Source organism: Callorhinchus milii, unplaced genomic scaffold (assembly GCF_018977255.1).
Source record: "Callorhinchus milii isolate IMCB2004 unplaced genomic scaffold, IMCB_Cmil_1.0 Scaffold11, whole genome shotgun sequence".
Taxonomy (NCBI): domain Eukaryota; kingdom Metazoa; phylum Chordata; class Chondrichthyes; order Chimaeriformes; family Callorhinchidae; genus Callorhinchus; species Callorhinchus milii.
In genome coordinates, this window is record NW_024704752.1 from 13,811,865 (window position 1) to 13,838,376 (window position 26,512).

Sequence of the window (26,512 nt, forward strand, 5' to 3'; positions counted from 1 at the left end):
GGCCGGCGGCCAACGGCGCGCAGCGGCGCCCCGCAAAGGAGTAGGGGATCGAGTGCCCCAATTTTTTTCTTTCGGGTTATTACTGTCATATTCCATCACCGTCAAATGCAAAGGATTGGTATCATTGCGCGGCATTTCAATCGGGAGAGCCATCTGCTGTGTGCAGCGCCACCACAGACCGGCAGAGGGCGCTGCTGCTGCTGCTCCTCCTCCTCCTGAAGCCTGAGCCGCACTGACGGCGGCGGTTGGGGTCCTGCTCCCCCGACAGGAGTCCACCCGAGTTCCTGAAAGTTTTATTTTTTTTTAAACCCCCCCCCCCCAAAAACGAAACACTAAGAGAAAACCGATTTTGCCATCGAATCATGTGAGCGCTTTAGATGTCTGTGAGTCCGGTTTTTTTTCTTATATATAATACATAAAAAAAAGGGCGAAGGTGGCCGCCGCCCGCCCGCCCGCGCGTGGGGGCGGGGTCTTGAGGCGGTTGCTGTGGAAGTCCCCAGGACCAAGATGGCGGCGCTCTGCTCGGCGGGTACCGGCTCCGGTAAGTGGTCGCGGCGGCGGAGGCGGCGCCGCCTCTGGTTCTCTCCTCGGAGCCGTGTCCCCCCCCCTCCCCCCACCCCGTTTCAAAACGTGGACGTGAATAGACACGTTAACGCCCGCACTTTACCGTCGCGCGGCTGCAAGAGAGGGAAAAAAAAGGAGGGAGGGGGGGGGGGGAGAGAGAGAAAAAGAGAGAGAGAGAGAGAGGGAAAGAGAGAGAGAGAGGAATAATAATAATAATAATTAATAATAATAATAATAATGAGAAAACTCCGGATCCCGGATTCGAGTCACTTTTTATTTCAAACGCTTCTCGTTTCAAACGGTTCCCCCCAATGACTTCGCTTCACCTTCGTGATCCCACCCCAGTCGGCTCGGATGGTGTCGCTGATGGTGTCGGTGGTGGTGGTGGCTCGGGGGTGGCCCTCCCTCCCCCCCTCCCGCTCCGCTGCTGTTGTCAGAAACTCTCTCTCTCTCTCTCTCTCAAGTTTTCGATTTTGTTTCGCTTCAAAACCGAAATTAAAACGGAACTCAACCAAACTTGATGAGGGTCTGGAGGGCGGCGGCGGTGGGGTGGGCGCGGCTCTCTGACTCGCCGGCCGCGCTGTCAATCGTTCGCCTCCTCCAATCAGCGGGGAGGGGGCGGGGCGGGACCTGAGGCTGGGTTCAGGTTAGGTTGCGGAGGGCGAGGCGACACGCTGAGCTCTGTGATTGGAGGAAGGAGCGAAAGTTCCCGCACCCCGGGGTTTGGGTGGCGCAGGTGACACGTACCCGAGCCGTTGGCACCTGTGACACGTACCCGAGCCGTTGGCACCTGTGACACGTACCCGAGCCGTTGGCACCTGTGACACGTACCCGAGCCGTTGGCACCTGTGACACGTACCCGAGCCGTTGGCACCTGTGACACGTACCCGAGCCGTTTGCACGGGTGACAATAACAACAACAACAACAAGATTTCATTTACAGAGCGCCTTTCACGTCGGGAGGATGTCCCAAGGCGCTGGACAGTTGGGTCAGGACCCGAGCAGTGGGGGAAATGGTCAGGGCGAGGGGAGGGGAGGGAGGGAGGAGGGGGTAGAGAGGCGAGAGCGACGGTACGCCAAGCCGTTTGCACGGGTGACGTACGCCAAGCCGTTTGCACAGGTGACATGTACGCCAAGCCGTTTGCACGGGTGACATGTACGCCAAGCCGTTTGCACAGGTGACATGTATGCCAAGCCGTTTGCACGGGTGACATGTACGCCAAGCCATTTGCACAGGTGACATGTACGCCAAGCCGTTTGCACGGGTGACAGGTGCACAGGTGTTTTTTTTTTCTGCCAGCCGGATGTCTTGACCTGTGCGGAAACCCATCATCATGCTTAAGAGTATCCAAACCAAGCTGAGATTTCCATGCATCCCACCTACACATGGGAATGCGTACTCTCTCCCTGGAGGGACGCATCCTGCTTACCTAATTCCGGAACAATGACATATATACACGTGTTTGTAAGATGTTGCACATGTTACAAACACATGGGAGTTTTAACAGGTGAAGTTAGCATCTGGGCAATAACACAGGTGACATAAATGTCTTGGAATTTAAATAGATGGTCACAAAACTGAAATACATAAACATCTGTGAAATAGAGTCACTTACCATGCAACTTATGTTGCTGTTTATGGGAATTTGCTGTGCTAATTAGCTGCTGCGTTTGTTGCAAGAATAATCAGTGCATATCAAAGTAACAGTGCAAAAAGTACACCTTTCTGTCAACTGCTGTATTAAATCAATACTGTGAGACATGGGCATTTCACAATTGAAATCAATGTAGTGTAATTGCCTACATGTGTGCCTCTGACTTTCTGATACTAACAATGAAGAGCATGTTATCAATCACTTTGATAGCTTTTTGTTGTCGACTTTCCATTCTCCTATGACATGGTTCACTAGCCCAGCCCACCATTTCAGTTCTGATAATTGGTCACATGTTTCTTGTCCTGATGTTGTAAGTGCGTTGTTGATTTCCAGCAATTCTGTTTTTATTGCTGAATACTGTTATCTTGCTCTGGCACGCTGCAAACCTCAAGACTGGCATTCCTTTCAAGATCTACTGCAGTGCCACTTAAAGGTGGCTTAGATGCAGCAAACAAAAGTGCAAATTGGTACTTATAATAATATAATAATCTTGGATCAGTGTTGGAGCATGCTAACTTCTGTGTCCTTAAATCTTGGTCTGTTTTCATTCAGGCTGTAAACCTTACAGTATTATTTACGAAGAGTGAGAAAAGAAACTTGCAGATATGTGTAGTGTAATTTTTTAATGTCATGTTTTTCTTACAGTTAAGAATCACGCAATGTGGGTTCTTGTAGCTGTAACTCTTGGGAGCATATGCTTGTCAACTGTAACTGCAGATTCAAAAGCAGTGACAACATCACTTACCACCAAATGGCCATCTACACCTTTGTTATTAGAAGCAAGGTACAAATATTATTATTTTTATCTACCACTGACTGAATACATGCTTCACTTTATGCAATTCAATGTGAGTTACGATAACTGATAAAAGTTTCCCTAACACTACATGCTATTTTTCGTTACTTCTATATAATTTCTTTGTTGTAGTAATTAGTTCAAAATTATTGTATTTTATTGTAGCTGAAGCAATTTAGCAAAGTGAAAACAATCTTTAAAACAATCTCACTGTTTGTGCATTTTACAACAGCGAATTTTTGGCTGAACAGAGCAAGGCCAAATTCTGGGAATTTGTGGATTCCAGTCAAGAATTCTATGAGGAGAATCATGCAGGTAAAGGTGACTTCACTATGGAGCATATCTTTGAAACTAGATTAGTTACTTACTACATTCTTCACTTATTTTATCTGCACATGCATTGGAGTAGTCATTATCTTAATCTTCAAATAGTGGGGAATTGAGAATCATAGGGGTAGAATTTACAGAGGAATTCTGAGTTATCAATGATTTCAATTATTCACTATTCCAGTAGAAAATAATAAAGCAGTCTTTCCATTGGAATGATTAGAATTGAAAATGTTTAATCTAAACGTTGCTGTAACATTGTGAAATTATTTTGACAGGGACAGATTTGTTGCACTACCAATTTATACAAAGGCAAGCTGCTACATTTCTATCTCATGTTCAAGTCAATTTGATGAAGTTTGCCTTATCTTTGCGGGCTTATTCTGCCACTGTTCAGATGTTTCAGCAGGTGAGTACATATTAATGTATTTTCTCAAAAGAAGCTGGAAACTGGTTATTTTTGTAGATAATGAATTACTAATAATCTCTACCCTTAAAAGATTGCAGCAGAAGAACCTCCTCCAAAGAATTGTGTCGCTTTCGTAAATGTGCATGGGGAGAAAACCTGCAGTCCTGACAATTTGGAGATGCTTCTGAAAGGATCTTTGGAAAGGTAACACAAAATAGGTTTGCGAAATATCAGACCTGTGAATTAAAGATCATTGAGTGAAAGAGACGGCAAGTGAGAGATGAGATGACAAGTGAGAGAGTTATCAGTTTTAGTAGAAACTCTGAACGATTTATTCATTGGTCTCCAATATTTGTTAATGTAAAATTACCTAATTGTTGTTGAATGTTTGACAACTGTTTGTATTTATTTTTAATTGTGAGAAATATTTTATGGTAAATTGGAACTTACATTTGTATGTACATTGGAAGGCGAGTGCACAATTATTATGGTTTGGATGTAGAATATTTAAGTAATTACCATATTGAGTATGTGTTAATATCTGTCCGAACAAAATTGGACCCAATTCAGCTTGGGTTGGCTTGATTATTCAAAAGCAGTTTATAATTCTGATTTCTATTTTTTGCTGATAGATCCAAGCCGTACATATTTAAAGGGGATCACATTGAGTTCCCCTTAAAACCTGAACTTCCTGTGGTGATTCTGTACGGTGAGATTGGTACCAAGGAGTTTTCCAAATTCCATGGACTTCTTCGTTCCAAATCAATGATGGGAACTATCAACTATGTTCTCAGGCATTATGTTGCTGTAAGTAAAATTAATTAAGAGTCAAATGTGCGGTCTGTTACTACTTTGCTGATCTTTGAATATGGATTCTTTCTTGCCAATATATACCATATCAATCCCTTGTTAAGTCAATCACTGTTGTAAGGTTCTCTTGTGTCATATTTGAACATTTTCATTTGTCAACTCTTTTTTAGTAACTTACATCTAACTTTGGAGAGTGCACTTATTTATCTCTTTGTTTCCAAACCTTCATTGTGTTTTTCTTTGAGGTTTATTGATCTTTTATGGCGTGCTTCCCATCCATAACAGATGGTGTTTTGTTCTTTTTACGATTAACTTCCTCTATTTAAAGGATTTGTTAATGGTTTGATACATTAGCGGAATCTACAACAGCAACAAGATTCCATTTATAGAGCGCCTTTCACGTCGGGAGGACGTCCCAAGGCGCTGGACAGTTGGGTCAGGACCTGAGTATTGGGGTGGAAATGGTCAGGGTGAGTGGAGGGAGCGAGGAGGGGGTAGAGAGTCGAGAGGGGAGCTGAAGGCACGGTCAAAGAGAAAGGTCTTGAGACCGGCCTTGAAGGAGGAAAGGGAGGAAGCGGCGGAGGCACTGGGGGATGGAGTTCCAGACCCTAGGGGCTGAGAGGCTGAAGGCCCGGCCACCGATGGTAGGGCGGTTGGGGCGGGGGATGTAGAGCAGACCAGAGCCAGAGGAACAGGGTACGGGCAGGTAAGTAGGGGGATAGTAGGTCGGAGAGGTAGGAGGGAGCAAGGCCGTGAATGGCCTTGTAGGTGAGGATGAGGATCTTGAATTCGAGGTGAGGATGAGGATCTTGAATTCGAGGTGAGAATGAGGATCTTGAATCTAACATGTTTCCTTCCTTTGAATCCTGTAGCTCAGTGGTTAGAGCACTTGCCTCGCAAGCGAAAGACATGGGTTTGATTCCCGGCAGGGCGAAACCTTGGGCAAGTTTACTTACTCCACATGCCTGATAATAATCCCTCAAGAAAATAAGAAATAAAATAATAATTTGGTCACTCAATTCATGACTGTTTGTGGGACACTGCTGTGCGCAATTGGCCGCCCGCAAATGTACAGTCAATTCACTTTAGAGTATATCTTGTGAAGCGCTTTGAGATGTTGAGAAGACGTGAAAAGTGATATATCAAATGCAAGGATTATTTAACCTGTTTTACTTTGTTTATGTTTGTTACAGACTCCAAGTCAGGAAAGGGTCTTCCTTTCCGGTTATGCTGTGGAGCTTGTCATGAAAAGCACTGAATACAAGGCCAAGGATGACACCCAAGTAACAGGTGATAAATTAGCCTATTCTAAACATTTTCAAAATTTATTAAAATAATAACATGTACACAATTACTTTTTGTTTGTTCATAGTGTAATTTCTGAGCCCTTTGTGTGTAATTATGGTCAGATTAGATTTGACGTTTTTGTTAAGTTAGTAGGGGAGAGGGGAAGGAGAGAAAGAGGGATGGAATGGAATGGGATGCTAGAATTGTTCTCAGCAATTCCAAGCATTGATGGTAAAATATTTGCAGGATGACATTCTTGTTACCCAATGATCTTTACATGAAGTGTGCAAATATGAATAATATGCAATACAGTATCCAACCCAGCAGTATTCTTCTCCCACCTTCCAGCCAACGTGTTGCATATATAAGACCAAATAGATTCTTGTTGAACAGTAGCTTTGCAAGTAGCTTTAGGTGTGGAGACTACCAGTCTCTCCCTAGGTTTGTTCTGCACTTTGAAAGTTTAATATATTTATGGATTTGGGGTTGCTGATAATGTAGGGGAGGGACTTTATCAATCTGAATTGTTTAGGAATCTGAAATTCTAAATTGTGATCCAGTCAAACTCCTCACTATTGTCTTACAGGCTCTGAAATGAATGCAACTGCTATAAATGAAAATGATCCTGTTGATGAAGTCCAGGGATTCCTCTTTGGGAAACTGAAGTAAGCGCCTACTCATTCAAAATAGATTATTAATAACTGTCCCTCTGAGGTGATACTGCTCGTATGTAAACTGCGATCTAGTTTCCACACAGATATCCTTGTGATAACAGAATGAACTGAGAAACTGAGTTTAAAATGTTCTGGCAGATTGGTGCAAACACTGTAGATTATCAGTGTTCGTTTTTAACCTGATCAGTTTTATACTGAAGTTGCAGCTTCATTCAGTAGCATGTGGATGACAAATGTGAAAAATACTGTCTTCTAGCTGAAATTTGTCTGAACTGTGGACTTGTTTTCCATTTTGACAGAACTCTCTACCCTAAGCTTCAGGAAGAACTTAAAGAACTGAGAAAACACCTGATTGAAAGCACAAATGAGATGTCACCTCTAAAAGTTTGGCAGCTGCAAGGTAGGTTGCAGGAGATGGCACCCAATTTCATGCTGTTATAAAACGGATGGTCTTATCACCATGTGAAACAAAGTTGTAGTTCAAACCCCTTTGGGGTAGTGTGAGAAAAGTGAGTTTTTTGGAGTAGTAGATTCCAAACAATAATGAAATCAATTTATCTGTCTATTTTGGATTTTTGTGTTTTTTTATTGCAGTGGTCGGCAGAATTTGATTGCTTAATTTCTGTCTGTTAATTTTTGTATGGTTTACCTTGACTAAAATATATTGTCAGACAGTGCTAACAGTGGCAAGTTACGCAGTTTTAACCAGTTAGATTCCAGCATTATCGTACGCACACTCTGAGGTCCTCAAGCCTCGGCTCTTGCCAACCTGTTCTAATACTTTCCGGAATTAAGGAAGCAGGATGGGCCCTTCAGGGAGAGAGTGCGCATTCCATTCAAACAATCTATTTCTGAAATTTCCATGTTTCACAATTTCACATTGGATTTGGTAGCCCAGGCAAGACTTGCTTTGTCTGATCTACAGGATCATAATTGAGTTTCTCTAGTCTCTGCCTTATATCAGGTTCCACGTCTGCATGCGTTTTCTGGTAGTGTTGACATTTGACTACTTTCAACAACCCCCCAAATAGAAAAATGTCATATATACCTGCGAGCAAAACTCACGTTCTGCCATCACAGTTAGATGGGTTTCTATTTGGACCTTTCATTATTTTTAGATATTTACTAGACGTATTACAGATAGGATATTAAATAATATACAACAGTGCACTGAAGAAAATTTTGATGTATTATTAAATAATGACTGCATGTTTATTGAATGCTAATTTGCAGCTTTATAACAAGTAGTCATCATGCTTATGTATATGTCTGTTTGTTCAGAGTCGCACGCCCTTTGGTTTGGAGGATGCGATGAAAGCATTGCATTCTTTGTGTTGAGTTATTTCTGCTCATTTCAGTGAATTTGTTGAAATCATATACTTTGTATTTAATTTCATGGCAGACCTAAGCTTCCAAACTGCTGCTCGAATCTTGGCTGCACCTTCAGCTGATGCGCTAATGGTTATGCGTGACCTGAGCCAGAACTTTCCCACCAAAGCCAGGTAACATAATGGTTTGTAGGCAGGCTGTCATCTTCTACCCAATACCACGTGTAAATTGAATAGTGTTATTTTCTGAACTGTATGATATTTTAAAAGCACACTTAACGTTTAATTTCTGTAGTTTTTAATTTAAACCAATGTAGGATGAAAAGAAAAGTCAACTGTGAAATCTGGAATTCATGAGATAGGCATTAGTAACTGGTCATTCTTGTACATTGAAGTGTTTGTTCCTTTCTTTAATAAACAATGGATGGTCACCAATCCAGATAACACACACGTAATTTTGCATATCATATTGGTCAAAAGTCTTGCAGGCAACTGTTTCATTAATATCTTAGGTGTTTGCAGTTTATGAGCTAAAAAGATCCATGACCTATTTTTCAATGACAGAAAAGAGCCTTGGTGCCTACAAAACCTGGTACAAATATAAAAGCATCTAAAGCTTTGCAGTGTGGGATACTGTGTTTGATCCAGAGGCTGAACACTGTAGTTTGCAACTGCTGCTTGTTCAATATTTATGTGTGTTTTTTTCTGTTTTAATATGAAGATCTATAACAAGAACTGTTGTGAACTCTGATATGAGAAATGAAGTTGAAGAGAACCAGCGAGTAAGTCGGCATTTTTCTTTCTTTCCCGTCTGCCTGTTCAGGTGCATGTAAAAGATCCTGGGGCACAATGAATGGATTGACCAGTAGTTTTGCGATTGAAACAGAAACATTCCTGATTGTAAAACTACCCTTTTTCTCGCTTTCACATTCAGTATTTCAAAGAAACTCTCGGACTCCACCCAGGTGACTCTGCACTCTTCATCAATGGTCTCAACATAGATATGGAGGTACAAGATCTCTTTAGGTATGGATAATATGTCTGTTTCAGTCCACCATGAAAATAAATAGCTTTGGCAAATTATTAAATTTAAAAAAAATCTTGTCAAAATTATTCCTATATTTTGTGTGTGCATGTAGTGTTCTGGACCTGTTACGCAATGAGGCCCATATTATGGAAGGGCTACACGATTTGGGGATTCAAGGGGAAGACCTTCATGAGCTGCTGAAATTGAATGTACACCCAGGAGACAATGACTATGGTGTGGACATTCGAAACCCAGCTGTTTATGTAAGTATGTGCACTCTAGGCCCCTGACTGTTCATTGTTTGTTACCGCATCAGCTCCTTTTTCAAGTTCTTTATCACGCTTCCGTAATAGTTTATCAGGATTGTTTTATTTAAAATTTTGTTTAGAAAGAAAGTACTGTCTGTATCGCCCCCTGCTCTATCTGGCCTATAGTCTTGAATTTAAAGCTAGATTCAATGTTCAAAGATAAATTTTTGTCTTAAATTTTGGGAATGTATTTCTAATATTTCATCATATCCTCAATATGATATTGAAAGGTGCAATGTAGTAGCTCATTCTTCTAAGTTTTGTATAAAACAAATATAACATTCCAGGTTGACCTGTTCCAGCAATATTAATATTTCCAGACTGACTCTTTCCCAGATATAATAATTTTCCAGCCCAATCTGGTCTCAAATGTACCAGTGCTCTCAGTTCAATCCAATCCCAGCATTTTGGTTAGCCGTAGAATTTCTGTGGTATTCAGGTTTCATTAAAATAAATGTATTGTGGATGTTTTTCACAGTGTAGCCACTTCCGTAGTGAATGGGATTCCCTGTATAATGATACTTAAAAATATTTTTATTTCTCAAAACAGTGGATCAACAATCTGGAGATTGATAGTAAATATAACTCGTGGCCGTCCAATGTAAAAGAACTTCTGCGACCCACCTTTCCTGGAGTTATTAGGCAGATTCGGAAGAATTTCCACAATTTTGTAAGTAAAAAAATAAGAAAAAGATTTAATTCCACTTGTCATGCAGGCTGAAGGCTTCATGGTGGCCACTTGGGTGAGGGATTGGAAGATCTTCAGCACTTGTGAAACAAAGAAATAATCAAATGTATTTATAGCAGTAGTAAGAGAGGTGTGAAAAAAGAGCTTTTTACTGGAAACATTTGCAATGTCTCAAATATTTTCCTACCAGCAAAAATGTTCCTTGTTAATTTTCAGCATGCTTTCTTTGTTGCTCAGAGTAATGTGATGGAAACATACCATTGTCTCTACTATACCTTTGTGGTGTTACTCAACAAGTTTAAGATGTGAAATGTGCTTCTATGTTGTTGAGAAAAACTGCAAATGATCACAGTAGTTCTGGTTTTGTTTAATTTTAGGTGCTCATTGTTGACCCAACTGATGACAGCACCCCAGAACTGTTTAAAGTAGCTGAAATGTTTTATTCTAACAATATTCCACTCAGGTATGTACATAGATGTTCCAAATGACCTTGGTTTAGTGGCTATCTAGATTTGGGTACTAATGTTGATTTTTTTTATATATGTATAATATTTTAAAATCTATTTCACAAAAAGGTCATTATTTGGTTTCAAGATTGCGTACAATTAAGTTTGAAAAAAATTAATTCTTTGTACTTTTTCAAAAATGTACTTGAAAAGAGCAGCAATTTTCTGCAACAAACCACTAAGTCTTCCTACTGTATATCATATCTGTTAACCCTAGTTATGTATTCATTTTCTGCATATACTGTTAGAAGAGAAGATAGCTTAATTGAAGGCGAAAAATTCCAAATAAGTTTTAACTGAAACAGACTAGAATTGAAGTATGCTTCAAGTGATAAACAGTTTCACACATCAATGGTGCAAAGTGAACCTGTTTGGAGGGTATCCAAGTGACTAATGTCACTGGTGTATGTTCATGTCTTCATTAATAATGATCTAGAAAAGCCAATGAAATTCTGTGATTTGATGAAATAAATACAATTACATGGCACATATTAATGAGCTAAAGGCACCCCATTACTTATTCCTTGTAAAGGGCAACAAACCGTAACCATTTTAATTCAGTTTTATGATGACAAAGCCACAATTTTGAAGTATCAGGTGACCGAATCAGATAATCCCCAGATAAGACCTCGGTGATTTTGTGCACTTTATTTCTCATTGCAGGATTGGCTTGGTCTTTGTTGTTGATGACTCTGAAGAGGCTAATGGTCTAAAAGATGCTGGGGTTGCACTTCTCAGGACATTTAACTTCATTTCAGATGAAGTGGACAATACAAAGGCATTCCAGACAATCATTTCGGTGAGGTTCACAGAAGTCGAATCTGGTTTAACATAAAGTTTGCGGGAAAGTTAAGAATCTGGGCTTTTCTCCATGGCAAATGGAGCAGTGAAGGGGCCTTTAGTTACAAGGGTTTGCCAGAGATTTGTAGTTGAACTAACAACTAACCCCCTGCATTTTACCATTTAATACCATTTCAACAGGATGAATTAGGTAGTCAATGACCATCTTTATTTTATTCCCAATTGGTTTTCACAAAACGGAGTTACTGAATTCATTCAACTGGTGGAAATTCCATTGTAATTGTTCTTATCGTGCAAAATGTTATTGTTTCTCTTTCAGATATACAACAAGGTGAAACAAGGCGAAAGACTAAAGATTGAGCATGTTATTGGTACCTTGGAGAAGGCATACCCTTATATAGAGGTGACCAGTGTTCTGGGAGCAGATTCAGTGTATGACACAAACAGGAAGGTGAGAACCAACATCAGTGGGATTTCCAGTTTAAGTTTGTGCTGCACCCGTGGGTTGATTTGAAGGATCCATGCTGGGTGGGATAGTTGGTTCATTGTTTGAATTTTGTTCATTGGTTGTTCCTGAGGTTTGATTGCTGCACGGATCCAATTCTCAAGTTTTTAACACAGTAAAATCACACTTGCAAACCAAATAATCATGAAATTAAATTGCAATGGATCTTTTTTAAGCGTATGTTTTGTATTTTTCTTCTTGATATGACAATAACAAAAATATTAAGATCAAGATTGTACCTCTAGGTCCTCTGTTGTTAATAATTATTGCAGATAAATTATGAACAAAACCAGCTAATTATAATCTTTGAATTTGTATAATCTCTTGAGGTGCCATTCAGTTTTTTAAAAAAAAATTAGAGTGAATTTGTTCAAATTAGTATGCTTTTTTTTAAAGATTTGAGTCCTGTTTTTTGTATTATAAAATGTGGTCAGGTTTATCAATTAAATTCAATGTCTATTCAAAAATAATAAGGGATTTATAATAATGTAAAGCACGGAAAATGTAAATGAATAAGTCCTGAGTAAATATCTTCTCAAAAGGGTTTTGATAACTCACCATGTGATTTGTCATGCCGTGGACTGCACTGTGCTGTATTTTCCCTTGAGAACTTTGCGTCCATGAGTATTTATTCTTCATTTATCATTCTGTAGGAAGGAAAAGCTTACTATAAACAAACAGGCTTGGGCCCTCTGCCTGTGGCATTGTATAATGGCATGCCATACCAAAAGGAACAGCTGGATCCTGATGAGCTGGAAACTGTAACAATGCATAAAATTTTGGACAATACAGGCTATTTCCAAAAAGTTGTTTATATGGTGAGTAATGTACAACACGATTTAGCTAGAATACAGTTCAGAGCAATTGAATCCTGGATGATTGGTCTGCTGAGATATATTGCAAAAGGGAACACAGTAAAACAATAGTTATTCTGATCAAATTGCCACTAGGGCTGCTAAGTGTGGCTCAAGTTGCCCAACAATAAACCTCTGTTTTGACTTAGTAACACCAACTTACAAACCAATTGCTCTTATCAAATGCAAAGATTATTTATTAGGTAATTTCTTGCTTTTTCTTTATAAAAAGAGAAAATTGGAAAATGTTAAACGTGAAATAAAAATAGCAAACGTGAAAATTAGGTAGTATCTTTTGTTGGTATCTAAAAGAGAACGACGGGTTAATGTTTTGAATGTGAACAGAATGTGAAGCATTTTCTGATTTTAGTTTTGCTTATTTTTTTCTTACATTGTTGCATATGAGAGACACACATCAACTGTGGTGTTATTGACTTTTTCCCTCAAGAAACTAATTTGAAACTGATATTGTTAGACCAAAAATTGAAAATGTTTTGAACTTGAATTCCAAATTCTGTTAAACCAGCCAACATTACTTGTAATTGCTGAATTCCGCTTCCAGATGAATAAAATATGTCTACACTCTTGTTTTTTCGCCCTCCATTGGCTCATTCTCGTCACTGAATTGTAATAGTGTATTTAGGTTTTGCTTTCAGTTGTAATTGCACAATATGTTACCATTACAGGGTGAATTGAACAATGACCAAGACGTTATTGATTTTATAATGAGTCAGCCAACAATTGTTCCAAGAATCAATTCCAGAATTCTCAACTCTGAGAGACAGTTCCTGGATTTATCATCCAAAGGTAAAAACGCTGGTGACTTGCTGCACTGAGTTCAGCCTAAAGTAAACTACAGAACCCAGTCAACCCAGTCACTTTCTGCAGTCGTAATGCATGTCTTTACTAGAGTATTAATTGAGCACTTGTATAGAATTAATTGATAGTCCTATCATTAGTGATTTATCTTTCTTTAGGTTTCACTGGATGTTTTTGTTTATCAGAAGTTTGTTATTGAAACCCGAAAGACAATTACACGCCACATATCAAGGAGCTAAATGCATTCCATTACCTGTTGATTACTTAATCCTCGTAAAGGCAGCAAACAACAGTTTACAGTGTGTGTTGGATTCTATAGCAAAAATAAAGGGCAAGAGCGATTTCAGTGCATCTTTACAATATGAATTACAAGTTTGAACTAATGTGTTTTGTTACAGTTGTCTATGGTGTGGATGATTATTCTCAATTTGCTTTTCTGAAATCTGACGAAAAGGCAGCAGCCGTAGCGAACAGCATCTCTTACTTGACAAAAAGAGGTACAGTGTGAAGAGTATTACATTTTCTGCTTGTTCTGCTTTTTTTTCCTATGCAGTGACATTTATTATATATTCACAGTTTATAATTTGCCCTGGTCAATTATGAAAGTTTTGGAGAGTGCACTTAATAATGTTATCTCCAGTAGTCGAAAAGGTGACCTCACTGTTGAAGCCTATGCATAAAGATTGCTAACTTGAATGAGGCATCAGAGAACAGCTGGTGCCTGTGGATCTGTACCATAGCAAGAGTCAGCACCTTCATGAGTGGAGGTAGTAAAAAGAATAACTGTGGTGGTTGTCGTATGCTCAATTGTAGCTACCTTCATATTAAAGATGATGAACGATTGCTATGTTTAGCAATTGATGTTGATATGATTGAGAAAAGAGAATTGGTTTCATTATATGTACATCTTTCAATGTTAAAACAAACAGGTTCACATTCCCCCTGATGGGCAAGTAAGCGAAGCACCATTGTGCAGTTTAAACCAACATGTGCCAAAGAAAATAACTGGATTAATTCTCGATCTATGCTTAGTTAACAGATCTTGGCACAGACAAGGATATTGTATTCAGCTTTGTTGTCCCTGGAATATGGAGAGAAATAGCTTCTGAGTACCATCTAGCTTCCTGAATATAATAATAAAATCATTTTAGGTTGGATCTTAGGTTAATGACCAGCTTCAATTTTCATTTAAGCATCTTTAGAAGCAAAGATTTGTTTTTCTAGATATAACAAGAGTATGAGCTCTAGCAAATTGGTTTTAAATATATTTATTTTTATTGCATACTGCAGAATTACAAACAGTGTTACCAGGATATTGTTATTGCAAACATTAAGTGCATTTTTATTCTATGAGTCTTTGAATTGGAATATCTGTCTCTTATCATTTTGGTAGCAAAAGCCTCAAGGACTCGATTCATTTGCTCAGCTTTACAGGATTTACTGTGACTGTAATACAGTGACTGTTATTTAGTAACTGAAAGTGACGTTTTGGTGTAATATTATACTTTTAGGGTGACTTTACAGTCAGTTTTTAGTTGTTCTTAAAGTAACTTACACAAAATCAACTTCAAAATTATTTATTGAATTGCTGTATTTTTGAATTTGCCAAGTTTTGCACATTTTAAAATGCAACATAAATAGAGTAAATATAGACACAGATGGAATTTCTCACCATATTTGCTTTAATTGGAATTAAATCTAAAATGTGTGTTTTACAAGTCAGCAATCTGATCAGTTACAAAAAAATGCATGTTTATGTCTGTGAGGAAGTTCAATAGTTGGAGAAAATGTCTGAGTTCGAGCTATAAGTGAGATGAGCTTTGAAAGCTTGCCTAAAGTTTCCAAGTTGTTAAATCAAAATATTTAGAAGTGGCTAAAAATGGTTTTAACAATATTGGATATTGTGTTTTCCCTGCAGTTTTAGAATTTCTATTGGGAACATTTTCTTCTTTGGCTGATTTAATGTTTGATTAAATGGGTACCGTGGTGCCATAAGCACTAGCAGCTGAGGAAGCAGTCTATATCTATTACTAAAATAAATATGGCTGTAGTTTGACACTGTTTCTATAATCCAAATTTGACTATCCTTTTGCTTTTCTGTGTTTTTTATTCTTTATTCTTTATGCTTTTGTGCAGGAATGTCTTCGAGAGAGATCTATGGTAACTTTCTCCTCTTGTTTGTTGGTGTGAGCATTCTTTACTTTCCCCTAATAATCTCATCAATGGTCTGCATGATTATATTTTTCATAATTTCCACTTAATTGCTTTATTAGATTTCCATACAAAAATCAAACTTCATATTTGTTCAGGTCTCTGTTAACCCAATGTGTTGAAGCCCACCCACTTCATTTGAAATTGCTGAGCGAGTGAAATATGGCTGGAATGACAATTGGTGGTAGAAGAAAAGGCCATTCTACTCTAAACTCCATATACCACAGACTTGAAGTTCAAAAATACAGTTGATAAATATCTGGTGCAAGATTTTAGCAGTTGTGTTCGAAAGTATCCAATTCCACCACTATGTCACAACTTTACAAGTTATTTTTATGGTACGTCCTGCATTCCAGGCCAAAATTGTACCAATCAGATACGGAAGACCTTTGGTGGTGTATGTTAGTACAACTGTGCATGTTCAAGCTTTCCTTATAAGAAACTAATTATTTTTATATTGGTGATGAGCAAAACAGAAGATCTGCTCCCAGTTCTCTGTGAAACTTTGAAGCTGGAAGGTGGGCTACAGTGATCTTTGTTCAGAGTTCTCAAACCTACTCCCATGTTGTAAGGAAGTGTCTTTGCACCCATTTGTTCTGCAGGATAGCATAGCTGAGACCAGGGACACTATAATCCGAAATTGCATTCTGCTTGGTAGAATGTGCCAATGCTCTGATGCTCTATGTTCATCAGCATGTCTTGATGGTTTGAGGTTGCTATCTTCACTTATTTTGTGTGTTTCATTTGTTCAAACTTGCTAATGATCATTTTGATTGAATGAGATTTTATCCTAGTCTTGAATGGAACAAGTTGTAAGGGACTTGTTTAATATTATCAGATTGTTCTGGATTTAAGATAATTTTTTTGTCCCGAGTGTCAAGCTGTGGGTCAAAGAAGAAGCTTAGTAAAGTGCACATGTGTGCAATTTTACAATTCCCATGCATGGGGATGATGATGATGAATAGAAATACAGGTAATGATAAATTAAGTTGGGATGAACAACATCATGAAAGATTCATGAAACATCATTCAGGGAACTTTTACTGCATAAATAATCCCTCTTGAGAAACCCCATTCGTAAACATGGATCTTTTGTTTGTCATCTGTATTCAAGTCTCAAAAAGCATTCCTCTAAGTAACCAATGTGTGATAGAGAGAGCCTTATGTTAATATTAGTTTTTAGTTTTCTCTCCTTTCTGGTTTTCCATCCTTTCTGTAGCGACATGCCCTTACCAAGTATCCAGCTGAACATGGGAATGTGTGAGATGAAAGTCATGGTTGCAACCCTGTGTTCTCTGACTCTTACACCATTCTCAGTGACCTGGTAGACCCTGCTACAGATGTATTAAACAGACTGCTATATTTCTCATGTTGGAAAGCTAACTGGTCATCTGTTTTGCCATGCTGGAATTCTTTCTTCAGTGGCAAATATCTACTCCTGGCTTAACATGATAAATGTTTTTCTTTTCAGTTTAACTAGTTAAAAAAGAGGTGGCTTTCTAGCCTTTATAGGAGTCCAGTTGTCAGAATTACTGCCTGTGACTTGAATCTGTAAATACAAAGCTGTGTTAGCAATTGATTCACAAAAAGAAACTTGAATTGAGTATGTTTTTGGTCCCTGGAGAGTGTGTGTCGTGCCAGCAGTTGAATTTACTTAACACTAATTGATCTGCCAGAAATAATTGGGATTTTTTAAAAAAATTCTAATATTTTACATTTAAACAAACCATTACCAAAATTTACCAGTGACCTTTACGACTCGATGTCTCAGTATTCAGTCTTTTTTGTCTCTGGTTAACTGATTCTGGTAGTTTTCTAATACAGTAGACCAGATTTTTTTCTACCTGACCATAGCCAGCAGCTGTAAACCTTTTTATAGTGCCATTCAGTTATTCCATATCAACTTCTGTCTTGCATTGATTTTTTTTTATTGCTCCTCCAGCTGGTCAATGCAGAGGACATCATTAATGTCTGTTGGGAACGGAGGATTAGTCTTGGGATTACGTTTCTTTAAATGAGACTTTAAAAATAAAAGAAATCTGAAAGTTAAAAAAGTTAAATGGATACTGTTTGATATTTTTTTTCCTTTTGGATAGATAACAACTATATTCGTCCAGTTACATTCTGGATTGTTGGAGACTTTGATGAACCCTCAGGGAGACAATTATTATATGAATCTCTCAAACATCTGGTAAGAGAATAATATAATCTTGAATTTTCTCAAAATAAAGCACTGTAAACTAAACAATACACCTTTCATATTGCATTCTCCTATTCTGTATTTGTGTACACAGGAATGTTCTTCAGCAATATCTTTACCTGTATGATCAGCTTATTCTGCTATGATACTAGTCATTTTTCTGATTAGCAAGCAGGTTGTAGTGATGAGATCAGTGTCATGTATCTTATACATTATCTACTCCTTTAGTTTTGTGTACGTGCTCATGGACCAGCTGTAACCATCAGAGAACCTTGAGGGGAAATTGTGTTTCACCCATTACCATCTCTTATTATTCCACACGTAGTGACATTCTACATGGTGATTTCTATGTTCTATTAATCCCACTCTCCCAACTAAAAAAAAGCATGACAACAACAACATGCATTTATGTAGTGCCCTTCACGCAATGCTATGGGACATCCTCCTGACGTGAAAGACGCTATACAAATGTAATTTGTTGTTGAGTAGGGTCTCGGAGTGCTTATAAGAAGACTATGGAGAGAGAATCTTCTTTTTTAAAAAAAATGACTGGCACTATTGGAATTCAACTTTTATTTATGTCTTGTAAATAAAGCCATCCATAATGATGTAAACCCTTGTGCCTTATTCTGCAGAAATCCAGCAATAATCTGAGGGTTGGACTGATAAACAATCCAAGCAAAGAACCCACTGAAGAGAATTCTGTTAATGCAAGAGCCATCTGGGCCACACTGAAAACACAGAACATTAACAATGCAAAAAACTTCATTACCAAGATGGCTAAAGAAGAGACAGCAAAAGCACTGTCTGAGGGGGCAGACATCATGGAATTTGCGGTTGGAGTAAGTGATGAGTATCACTGATGCACAATGTATACGTTTAATCATGTATCTTCATTTGCTTAAAAGCCGAACATTTGCTTCATAAACCTAAGTGGAAAATGATGGCATCCCTGTTGGCTGTATTTTTCATGCTCCTTTTCAGTTCCAGAGTATTAATGAGAAATTGCTGTGTAATTCATAGTTTTATTTTTGGAAACGGGGGATTTTCTTTATTTACAGTGTGAGTGGATTGTGTGTGATCTATATAATAATAATAATAATTGCATTTGATATAGCACTTTTCACGTCTTATCGACGTCTCAAAGCGCTTCACAGAATAGACTGTAAAGTGAATTGACCGTATATTTGTGTGTGATCTGTAGGAAAGGCTGGAAGAACTCCTATTTACAGTTAATGGAAGCCAAAGTTGATTTCTGAAATTAATTTCAGTTCTGATTGCAGCTCTACTCTGTTGTCTTGGATAAGTATCTACTTGATAGTGATGTGAAAACTGAGATCCTGGCTCTCCCCACGCAACCAGAAAAGTAGCAGCAGATGCCACCAATAGGAAGCATTTGTATGTTTTGCTGCCTGCAGCATCCCATGGCACGTTGGTATGCAAATTCAAAGAGTCCCCATGCAGTGAGACAACTCAAAATGAAATAAACATAATGTTGTAACAGTTCTGCACTTCTGGCTGCCTGCAAGACAATTAACTGCATAATTCCCTGGTAACAAATGGTCTATAGCATTGGAGGAGGCAGGAAAGAAAAAAGTAGAAGGAAGCCAAGTCAGAAGCCAAATTACAATCCATTGAAGAAAATAAAAGATGATTATTACTGTAAGTAATCTTTGAGGAAGGAAGACCATATCTACACAAATGTTCCTTTTTTCACATAGGGTATGGACAATGAAGCCTTTAAGGCGATGTTTAATTCTCCTGATCTCAGTGTAATTCTGTCACACGGATCCTTCTGCACGGATGTTCTGAAATTGAAGAAAGGGCAGAGGGCTGTCATCAGCAATGGGCGTGTAAGTATTTTCAAACTAAATCAGTAAATTGGGTTGATTCTCTGGTAAAATGTACTAATTTTTATGAGCGAATGCTGATTGGTAAATGTGATGGTGGTTTGAACTTTATAACCATTATACAGGATCCTGCCAAGGTCAATAAGTTTCCCAGCCATTATTATTATAATAACCAGGGAACAATTGGACATGCTCATCTGCCAAGATTGATTAAAATACTGATAAATAGGAAATCACCCTCCTGCTTTCAGAACAAATAGAATAACAAAAAAACTGTGGGAATAGCTCAGCATTAACAGTAGCCAATACAACGGCAGACTACAGTACTTGCAGCAACCAACTTGTGGATGTGAGCTTTTTTTCTGAGTAGATGGGCTGATCCCTTTCTTATCATTTGTTCCCTGGTCTCTGTTCTTCACTTCTTGCTTTCTTTCAGTGGTTCATAATTCCCATGTATACAAAAGACTTTACATTAAAAGTCCATTCAATTTGTTATGCATTCAATATTTAAGATAATAATAACCTGAAAGGAAGTGTGGTGAAAGATGGGCATCTGCGTTTGTGAAAGGAAACGCCAGAAAAAGAAGTTGATTTCTATTTAGTGATTAACTACATTAGTTAATCTTTAAATTGCTTGGTATTCAGTCCGTCTTTAAATAGATGTTTCCGTTATTCAATTTACAGTGATATCATCAAGATATTCACAAATCCTATTTGCAAATCTGGGATATTATTTCAGGCAATCGATGTTTGAGTGCAGTTGAATTGTTATTTATTCTCATTAAATACCACTTACGAGAAGAGTTTAGAATGTGTTTCCGTGTCATTCGGTGCCAGAGAAGAACTTGTACCTCAAAGGTGTTGAAGGCCAAGGTTCGTTTAATGTCTAAATTGGTGATGCATTTCTAACATTTTATCTGCGGTAGGTTGTGGGCCCACTGGAAGAAAGTGAAATTTTCAATCAAAACGATTTCCATTTGTTGGAGAGCATTGCCACCGAGACAGCAGAGAAAATCAAAAGCAAAATTCAAATGCTGGTGATTGAAGAGGATCAGTGAGTCATTTTAATATTAACTTCCTGTAATCTTGCAGCAGTGGTATTGTGGATTTAATTCTTCAGTGATGTATTAATTACAAATGTTTGCCTCTATTCACAGTACTGTTCATTAACAAAAAAAATCAATTATTTCTAATTGTATGAGTGTGTAAAATATATATATTATAATTAGATGTTTAATGATAATGATCGCTGGATGGTTCTTGGAGTGATTCTGTATTTGTGGATCCTTGACTCTAGGAGAAGTCTCCTATTTGCATCATCCATTGCTATTCATAACTGTCAATTACAAATGTTGTCTTGTAGTGCCAGTGATCTAGTAATGAAAGTGGATGCTCTTCTATCAGCACAGTCCAGAGGAGAGCCAAGGATTGATCTCCAGTTCTTTGCAGAAAGACTGAGGTGAGCAACGCAGGAAACTTGTCAATACGAAACAATCAAAATAGTTATCAATAGCATTTTATAAAAGCCATTTGGTACATTTAGTCACGTTCATACTACAATATCTTTGATATTTTTCAGTGTTGTTAAATTACGGCCGAAAGAAGAACAGGTGTATTTTGAAGTGGTTGCCATAGCTGACCCTGTGACCAGGGACACTCAGCAACTTGCTCCTTTGCTATTGGTGAGTAGTTGAATTGAAATGGCATTTTGGTCGCCTTTCACAGATTTTTTTTTAAGGTCAGCCAGTTATCTGACTCATACGAAAATCCACCTTCATACAACAACAAGATTACATTTGTGTAGCGCCTTTCACATCGGGAGGACGTCCCATACTTATGGGGCTTCAAAGCAAACTACTAAACATTTGACTTATGCATTGGTTTCCATTTGATTGGCATGGATGGCTCTTTCCCCAGAAGAACGCATTTTGCTTATTTAATCGTGGAGTATATAGGTGCAGGTTGCAAAAGCTATGTCTTTTGAGACCCCAATGTGTGTATTGGATACTGTTGGAGATGCTTAGTGAAATCAAGCAATCGACCATTCCAGGCGAATGGTAAGCTTTCTGCTGCTTGTCCACCAAGGACCACCCTAGCTGTTAGGACTTTGACATGCAGGGTACCTGAAACCGAGGAGGAAGAATTCAAGCTCTCCTCGCAAGCTCTGCCAGTGCCCCAGCTGGCTGATCCATCATGAACAGTGTCCTGAAGTAGTGTAGACTGAACTGGGTCAGATGACATGGCTAGGTTTTGATGTTTGGCTACTTAGCCACAAAAACTGGAGAGACAATGGGCCAATCTTTTAAACAAAAGGTTTACATGAAAGAAAAATATTAATTTACTTTACTAATTCGATCATGTATCTTGCAGACAAATAACATTGTTGAATAACAAACAGTCTAATATCAGCGCAAAATTGACTTTTTACTTACCAGTTATATACATGGTCTAACTTTGCTATTTTATTATTTTCAAAGGTTACCCACGTTAATACAACTGGCTATCTATCCTTAAACATGTTTTCAATGTTCCCAGGTCTTAAATCAATTGGTCAACATGAATCTACGAGTGTTCATGAACTGTCAGCCAAAACTGTCTGAAATGCCTCTGAAAAGGTAAAATATCTTTCTGTACCAGAAAAATCACTTATCTCAGAAGGGTCATGTGAATACTTAATACTAATTTCACCTATTGAAAATTTAGTCTGGGTGCAATTATGTGGAGATAACAAATGAACAACAGACTGCCATAAAATATGAACAACAGCTGTATACTTTAATGATTTTATTCAACTCTAATGTAGTTAGCAAAATATCCTTTATTAACTTTCATTTTGACTGGTTAACCAGCAGGTGAGGAACAGTAGCATGTTCCAGGCAACAAAGAGCTGCTGATGGAATATTTGTGGACTTTGTGGATTGCATACTTGCTGAAAGAGAACATACATGTGCGAACGCATGTGCGAACGCATGTGCGAACGCATACACTCACATTCACAAGCACACACTAAGGCCAACTGTTGCTGGACATCATTACAGAAAATATGAAAAATATATGAATTGCTGCAGTGTACACAAATATAAATTAGCTTTCCCTCTTTAATTTACAGCTTTTATCGGTATGTGCTGGAGCCTGAGATAGCATTCATGGCAGATGGAAGTTTTGCTCCAGGTCCAGTGGCCAAATTTTTGGATATGCCTCAGTCTCCACTCTTCACTCTTATTCTGAACACCCCTGAAAGCTGGATGGTGGAGTCTGTTCGTACATCATATGATCTTGACAACATTTACCTGGAAGAAGTGGGTTTTATTCATTAATAGTTGCATGTGGGGTTGTTTGAGATGTTTGTGTAAAAGCTTAATAAGTAGAATGTGAATGGTGGCTGAATAACACAATACACAGAAGCAATACTAACCCCTTTGGTGGAGGGATGGTCTTATCCTTGTTACCTAACAATCATTTATGACTGTTGGGTAACAACTAGGGAAGAGACTAAATGGAATTCTGAATGTTTGTCACAAAATGATAGAACCACTTAAAATGCCTTTTGTATTAGATTGACTCTGATATTTGGAATTTAAAAATAATCTGCATCATCTTGCCACTATAAATATATTGCAGTATTTTCATAAATTCAGAGAGGTTTCATTGCACAGGCTGCCCATGGATGGAATTCAAGTACACTCAACAACAACAACAAGATTCCATTTATAGAGCGCCTTTCACGTCGGGAGGACGTCCCAAGGCGCTGGACAGTTGGGTCAGGACCCGAGCAAGGGGGAAATGGTCAGGGTGAGGGGAGGGGAGGGAGCGAGGAGGGGGTAGAGAGTCGAGAGGGGAGCTGAAGGCACGGTCAAAGAGAAAGGTCTTGAGACCGGCCTTGAAGGAGGAAAGGGAGGAGGCGGCGAAGGCACTGGGGGATGGAGTTCCAGAGCTGCGGGGCTGAGAGACTGAAGGCCCGGCCACCGATGGTAGGGCGGTTGGGCAGGGGATGTGGAGCAAACCGGAGCCAGAGGAACGGAGGGTACGGGCAGGTAGGAAGCGGGATAGTAGATCGGAGAGGTAGGAGGGAGTAAGGCCGTGAATGGCCTTGTAGGTGAGGATGAGGAGCTTGAAATCGATCCTCAACAACAACTCAACAACACTCAATAACAACAACAACTTTATATTTATACAGCACCCTTCACGTGGGGTAGCATCCCGGAGCTGCTCCCTGAATATATTCCGTACATCAGGGGTTTGATCCTTTTAGCATATTTTTAGAAACATGTTACAAAATGTAGGTATTAATATGATTCAATAGCAATACAATGGTTTATGATCCATGATGATTTTCTTCTCATCCTAACTCTAATTTCAGATTGATGGTGGCGTAGCAGCAGAATATGAACTGGAATATCTTTTGTTGGAGGGACATTGTTACGACGTTACAACAGGGCAACCTCCACGAGGCCTCCAGTTTGTCCTGGGAACTTCCGCAAACCCGGCTGTCGTTGACACAATTGTAATGGCAAACCTGGTATGTGGCAGTGAGTTCTCTTTCAGCGGCCAAGCCTGAATAACAGCTAATTGGAGTACATACATTTATTGACGAGATCTAGAATCGTCTGAAATTCTCTGTGAGCCTCAGGCTATCTCATCAGCCTATCAACATTTCAATTGGGCCACAGTTTCTGAGAATTTCAACAATTTATTTGTTTTTAAGCTGCATTGAGCGTTTATATTTGAATGAATGATCCAGTCCATTTCTCACACGATGAAATGTTCCTGTAAACACAATTACAAGATCATAAAGAGGTTTGGATGAAATAAACATCTGCCGATTTCATCTTATCCTTGCAGAATACCATCTGTCCCTATTTTCAATGGAGCATCCAGCTGTATAAATGAGTCAAGTGATCTGGACTCTTCCATCCTTCCTGGTAGCACATGCAGTGTTACGAAGGAAGCCATTTGGCCCAACCAACTTATGCAAGAAGCTAACTCCTTCCCTGTAGCTACACTAATTATAATTTCCTACAGTTTTCCTGTACCCTTTTATATTGTTCCTTTTCAAAGTCTGCTAGTTTATAAAACCTTTGCTCTTGTCCTTATATATTATGCCATATTTAAATTTGCTCGCCGATTATGACTCCATTGATGCAGATTTCTGTTTCTTTTAATAGGGCTACTTTCAGCTAAAAGCTAACCCTGGTGCTTGGGCACTTAGACTAAGGAAGGGAAGATCGGAGGATATTTATAAGATTTACAGGTTTGTGACCTATATTATGTTAAATTATCAATATTCATATTAATATGATGAAAGTGGCTGTGGGAGGACGGCTAAATAGCAATTAACCAATGAGCTTTACTTGCATTTTACTAAGGTTTATTTGTATCAGGCTCTAAGTAATACAACTTAATCATAAGATTCCTTACACTGCTTATGTACTATATTTGATAGTTAAGGGAAGATTTCTATAATTCTGTATTTAAAATGTTAAGTTTTTAAATTTAGCATAATTCTAAATGTTTTTATTTTTGTGCTTTGTTGTGACTATTTTCCCCCTTTTATTCAGCCATGAAGGAGCTGACTCTCCACCTGGGACTGAAGAAGTGATTGTGGTTCTGAACAGCTTCAAAAGCAAAATTATTAAAATGAAGGTGTGTTTATTGCAAGCAATTAAATATATATAGATATAATAATCCTTGCATTTGATATGGCGCTTTTCACGTCTTCTAGACGTCTCAAAGTGCTTTACAGAATAGACTGTAAAGTGAATTGACCGTATATTTGTGGGTGAAACGCGGCAGCCAATTGCGCACAGCAGCGTCCCACAAATAGTTGTGGATTGAGAATGACCAATTTATTATTGTTTTGTTTTGGAGGGATTGTTATTAGGCGTGTGGAGTAAAGAAACTTGCCCAGGGTTTCGGCCTGCCTGGAATTGAACCCAGATGATAATGGGCACCGTTTAATATAATAATTCCATTTAGAATAGTGCCTGTATTTGTAGGTGAATGCAGCAGCCAATTTGGCCTAATCAGGAAAATTGTTGACCAGGAACTCAGCAGAAATGTCCTCTTTTTAAATTGGTAGATAATACCTGTTTTAATGCTATCATCTGAAAAACTGAAGAATTGATGACTAATATAGTTTAATGACTGTAGTTTAAGTTCAGAATCACGTATGCACTTTACAACCTGAATTCATTTTTTTAAAAAAAAAAGCTTTCTTGGAAGTGCAATATATGCATTATTTGTCCATACATTGATGGATGCTGAAAGAATTGGTCTAAAATTTCATCAATGTATACTTTTCTATACAATAAAATATATGGCTCTGGTTTTGCAGGTGCAAAAGAAACCTGACCACGTGCAGGAAGAATTACTCAGTGATGGCAATGCTGAAAACGAAGGCTTCTGGGAATCCATTAAAAGGTAACAACTTGCAATGAGCAATACAGCCATCATAAATATGGTATAGATATGAAAATACTGAATATTGCTGAAGAGAATACAAATCAGTATGCAAAAATACCTAATCAGAAGACAAGGGCTGACTTTATTCAGTCCTAACTGGTATCTCCATCCATATTTTTACCTCTTAAATGTGCATATATTACTCTCAATCTATTTGACACCCAAATGTGGAGAACGTGAGAATATTAAGTTAATGAAATACCCGGCAGACCTAGCAACAACAACAACAACAAGATCACATTTGTACAGCGCCTTTCACGTCGGAAGGACGTCCCAAGGGTGAATGTTGACTGAATTGAAGCTTTGAAACGGTTGGTAGGAAGTAGAGTGATATTAGACTGATCAATATTTACCTAGCAAATGGACCTGAGCCATGTGTCGGGTGAGCTGAAAGACAACTGGTCATGTTTTTCATAGATTCTTGTGCATGA

The 26,512-nt window shown here is 38.5% G+C and overlaps 1 protein-coding gene across 1 annotated transcript in view; it reads left to right on the plus strand.

Annotated features, from left to right (window-relative positions):
• The first annotated feature begins 489 nt into the window (after positions 1–489).
• The window catches only part of uggt1 (UDP-glucose glycoprotein glucosyltransferase 1), a 36,032-nt gene continuing 10,009 nt past the window's right edge, over positions 490–26,512 (plus strand). The window contains exons 1-33 of the mRNA XM_042339076.1: positions 490–541; positions 2,865–3,003; positions 3,248–3,330; positions 3,621–3,751; positions 3,843–3,955; positions 4,384–4,558; positions 5,755–5,851; positions 6,435–6,513; positions 6,822–6,922; positions 7,925–8,024; positions 8,572–8,632; positions 8,785–8,876; positions 8,990–9,140; positions 9,736–9,855; positions 10,251–10,336; positions 11,043–11,178; positions 11,500–11,631; positions 12,339–12,503; positions 13,226–13,346; positions 13,757–13,855; positions 15,495–15,518; positions 17,666–17,760; positions 18,405–18,611; positions 19,491–19,622; positions 20,546–20,673; positions 20,983–21,078; positions 21,199–21,301; positions 22,155–22,234; positions 22,729–22,918; positions 23,980–24,138; positions 24,785–24,870; positions 25,178–25,262; positions 25,954–26,039. Coding sequence (XP_042195010.1) covers positions 508–541; positions 2,865–3,003; positions 3,248–3,330; positions 3,621–3,751; positions 3,843–3,955; positions 4,384–4,558; positions 5,755–5,851; positions 6,435–6,513; positions 6,822–6,922; positions 7,925–8,024; positions 8,572–8,632; positions 8,785–8,876; positions 8,990–9,140; positions 9,736–9,855; positions 10,251–10,336; positions 11,043–11,178; positions 11,500–11,631; positions 12,339–12,503; positions 13,226–13,346; positions 13,757–13,855; positions 15,495–15,518; positions 17,666–17,760; positions 18,405–18,611; positions 19,491–19,622; positions 20,546–20,673; positions 20,983–21,078; positions 21,199–21,301; positions 22,155–22,234; positions 22,729–22,918; positions 23,980–24,138; positions 24,785–24,870; positions 25,178–25,262; positions 25,954–26,039 — 3,686 coding nt within the window. The 5' untranslated portion in view covers positions 490–507. The remainder of the gene's footprint in view (positions 542–2,864; positions 3,004–3,247; positions 3,331–3,620; positions 3,752–3,842; positions 3,956–4,383; positions 4,559–5,754; positions 5,852–6,434; positions 6,514–6,821; positions 6,923–7,924; positions 8,025–8,571; positions 8,633–8,784; positions 8,877–8,989; positions 9,141–9,735; positions 9,856–10,250; positions 10,337–11,042; positions 11,179–11,499; positions 11,632–12,338; positions 12,504–13,225; positions 13,347–13,756; positions 13,856–15,494; positions 15,519–17,665; positions 17,761–18,404; positions 18,612–19,490; positions 19,623–20,545; positions 20,674–20,982; positions 21,079–21,198; positions 21,302–22,154; positions 22,235–22,728; positions 22,919–23,979; positions 24,139–24,784; positions 24,871–25,177; positions 25,263–25,953; positions 26,040–26,512) is intronic.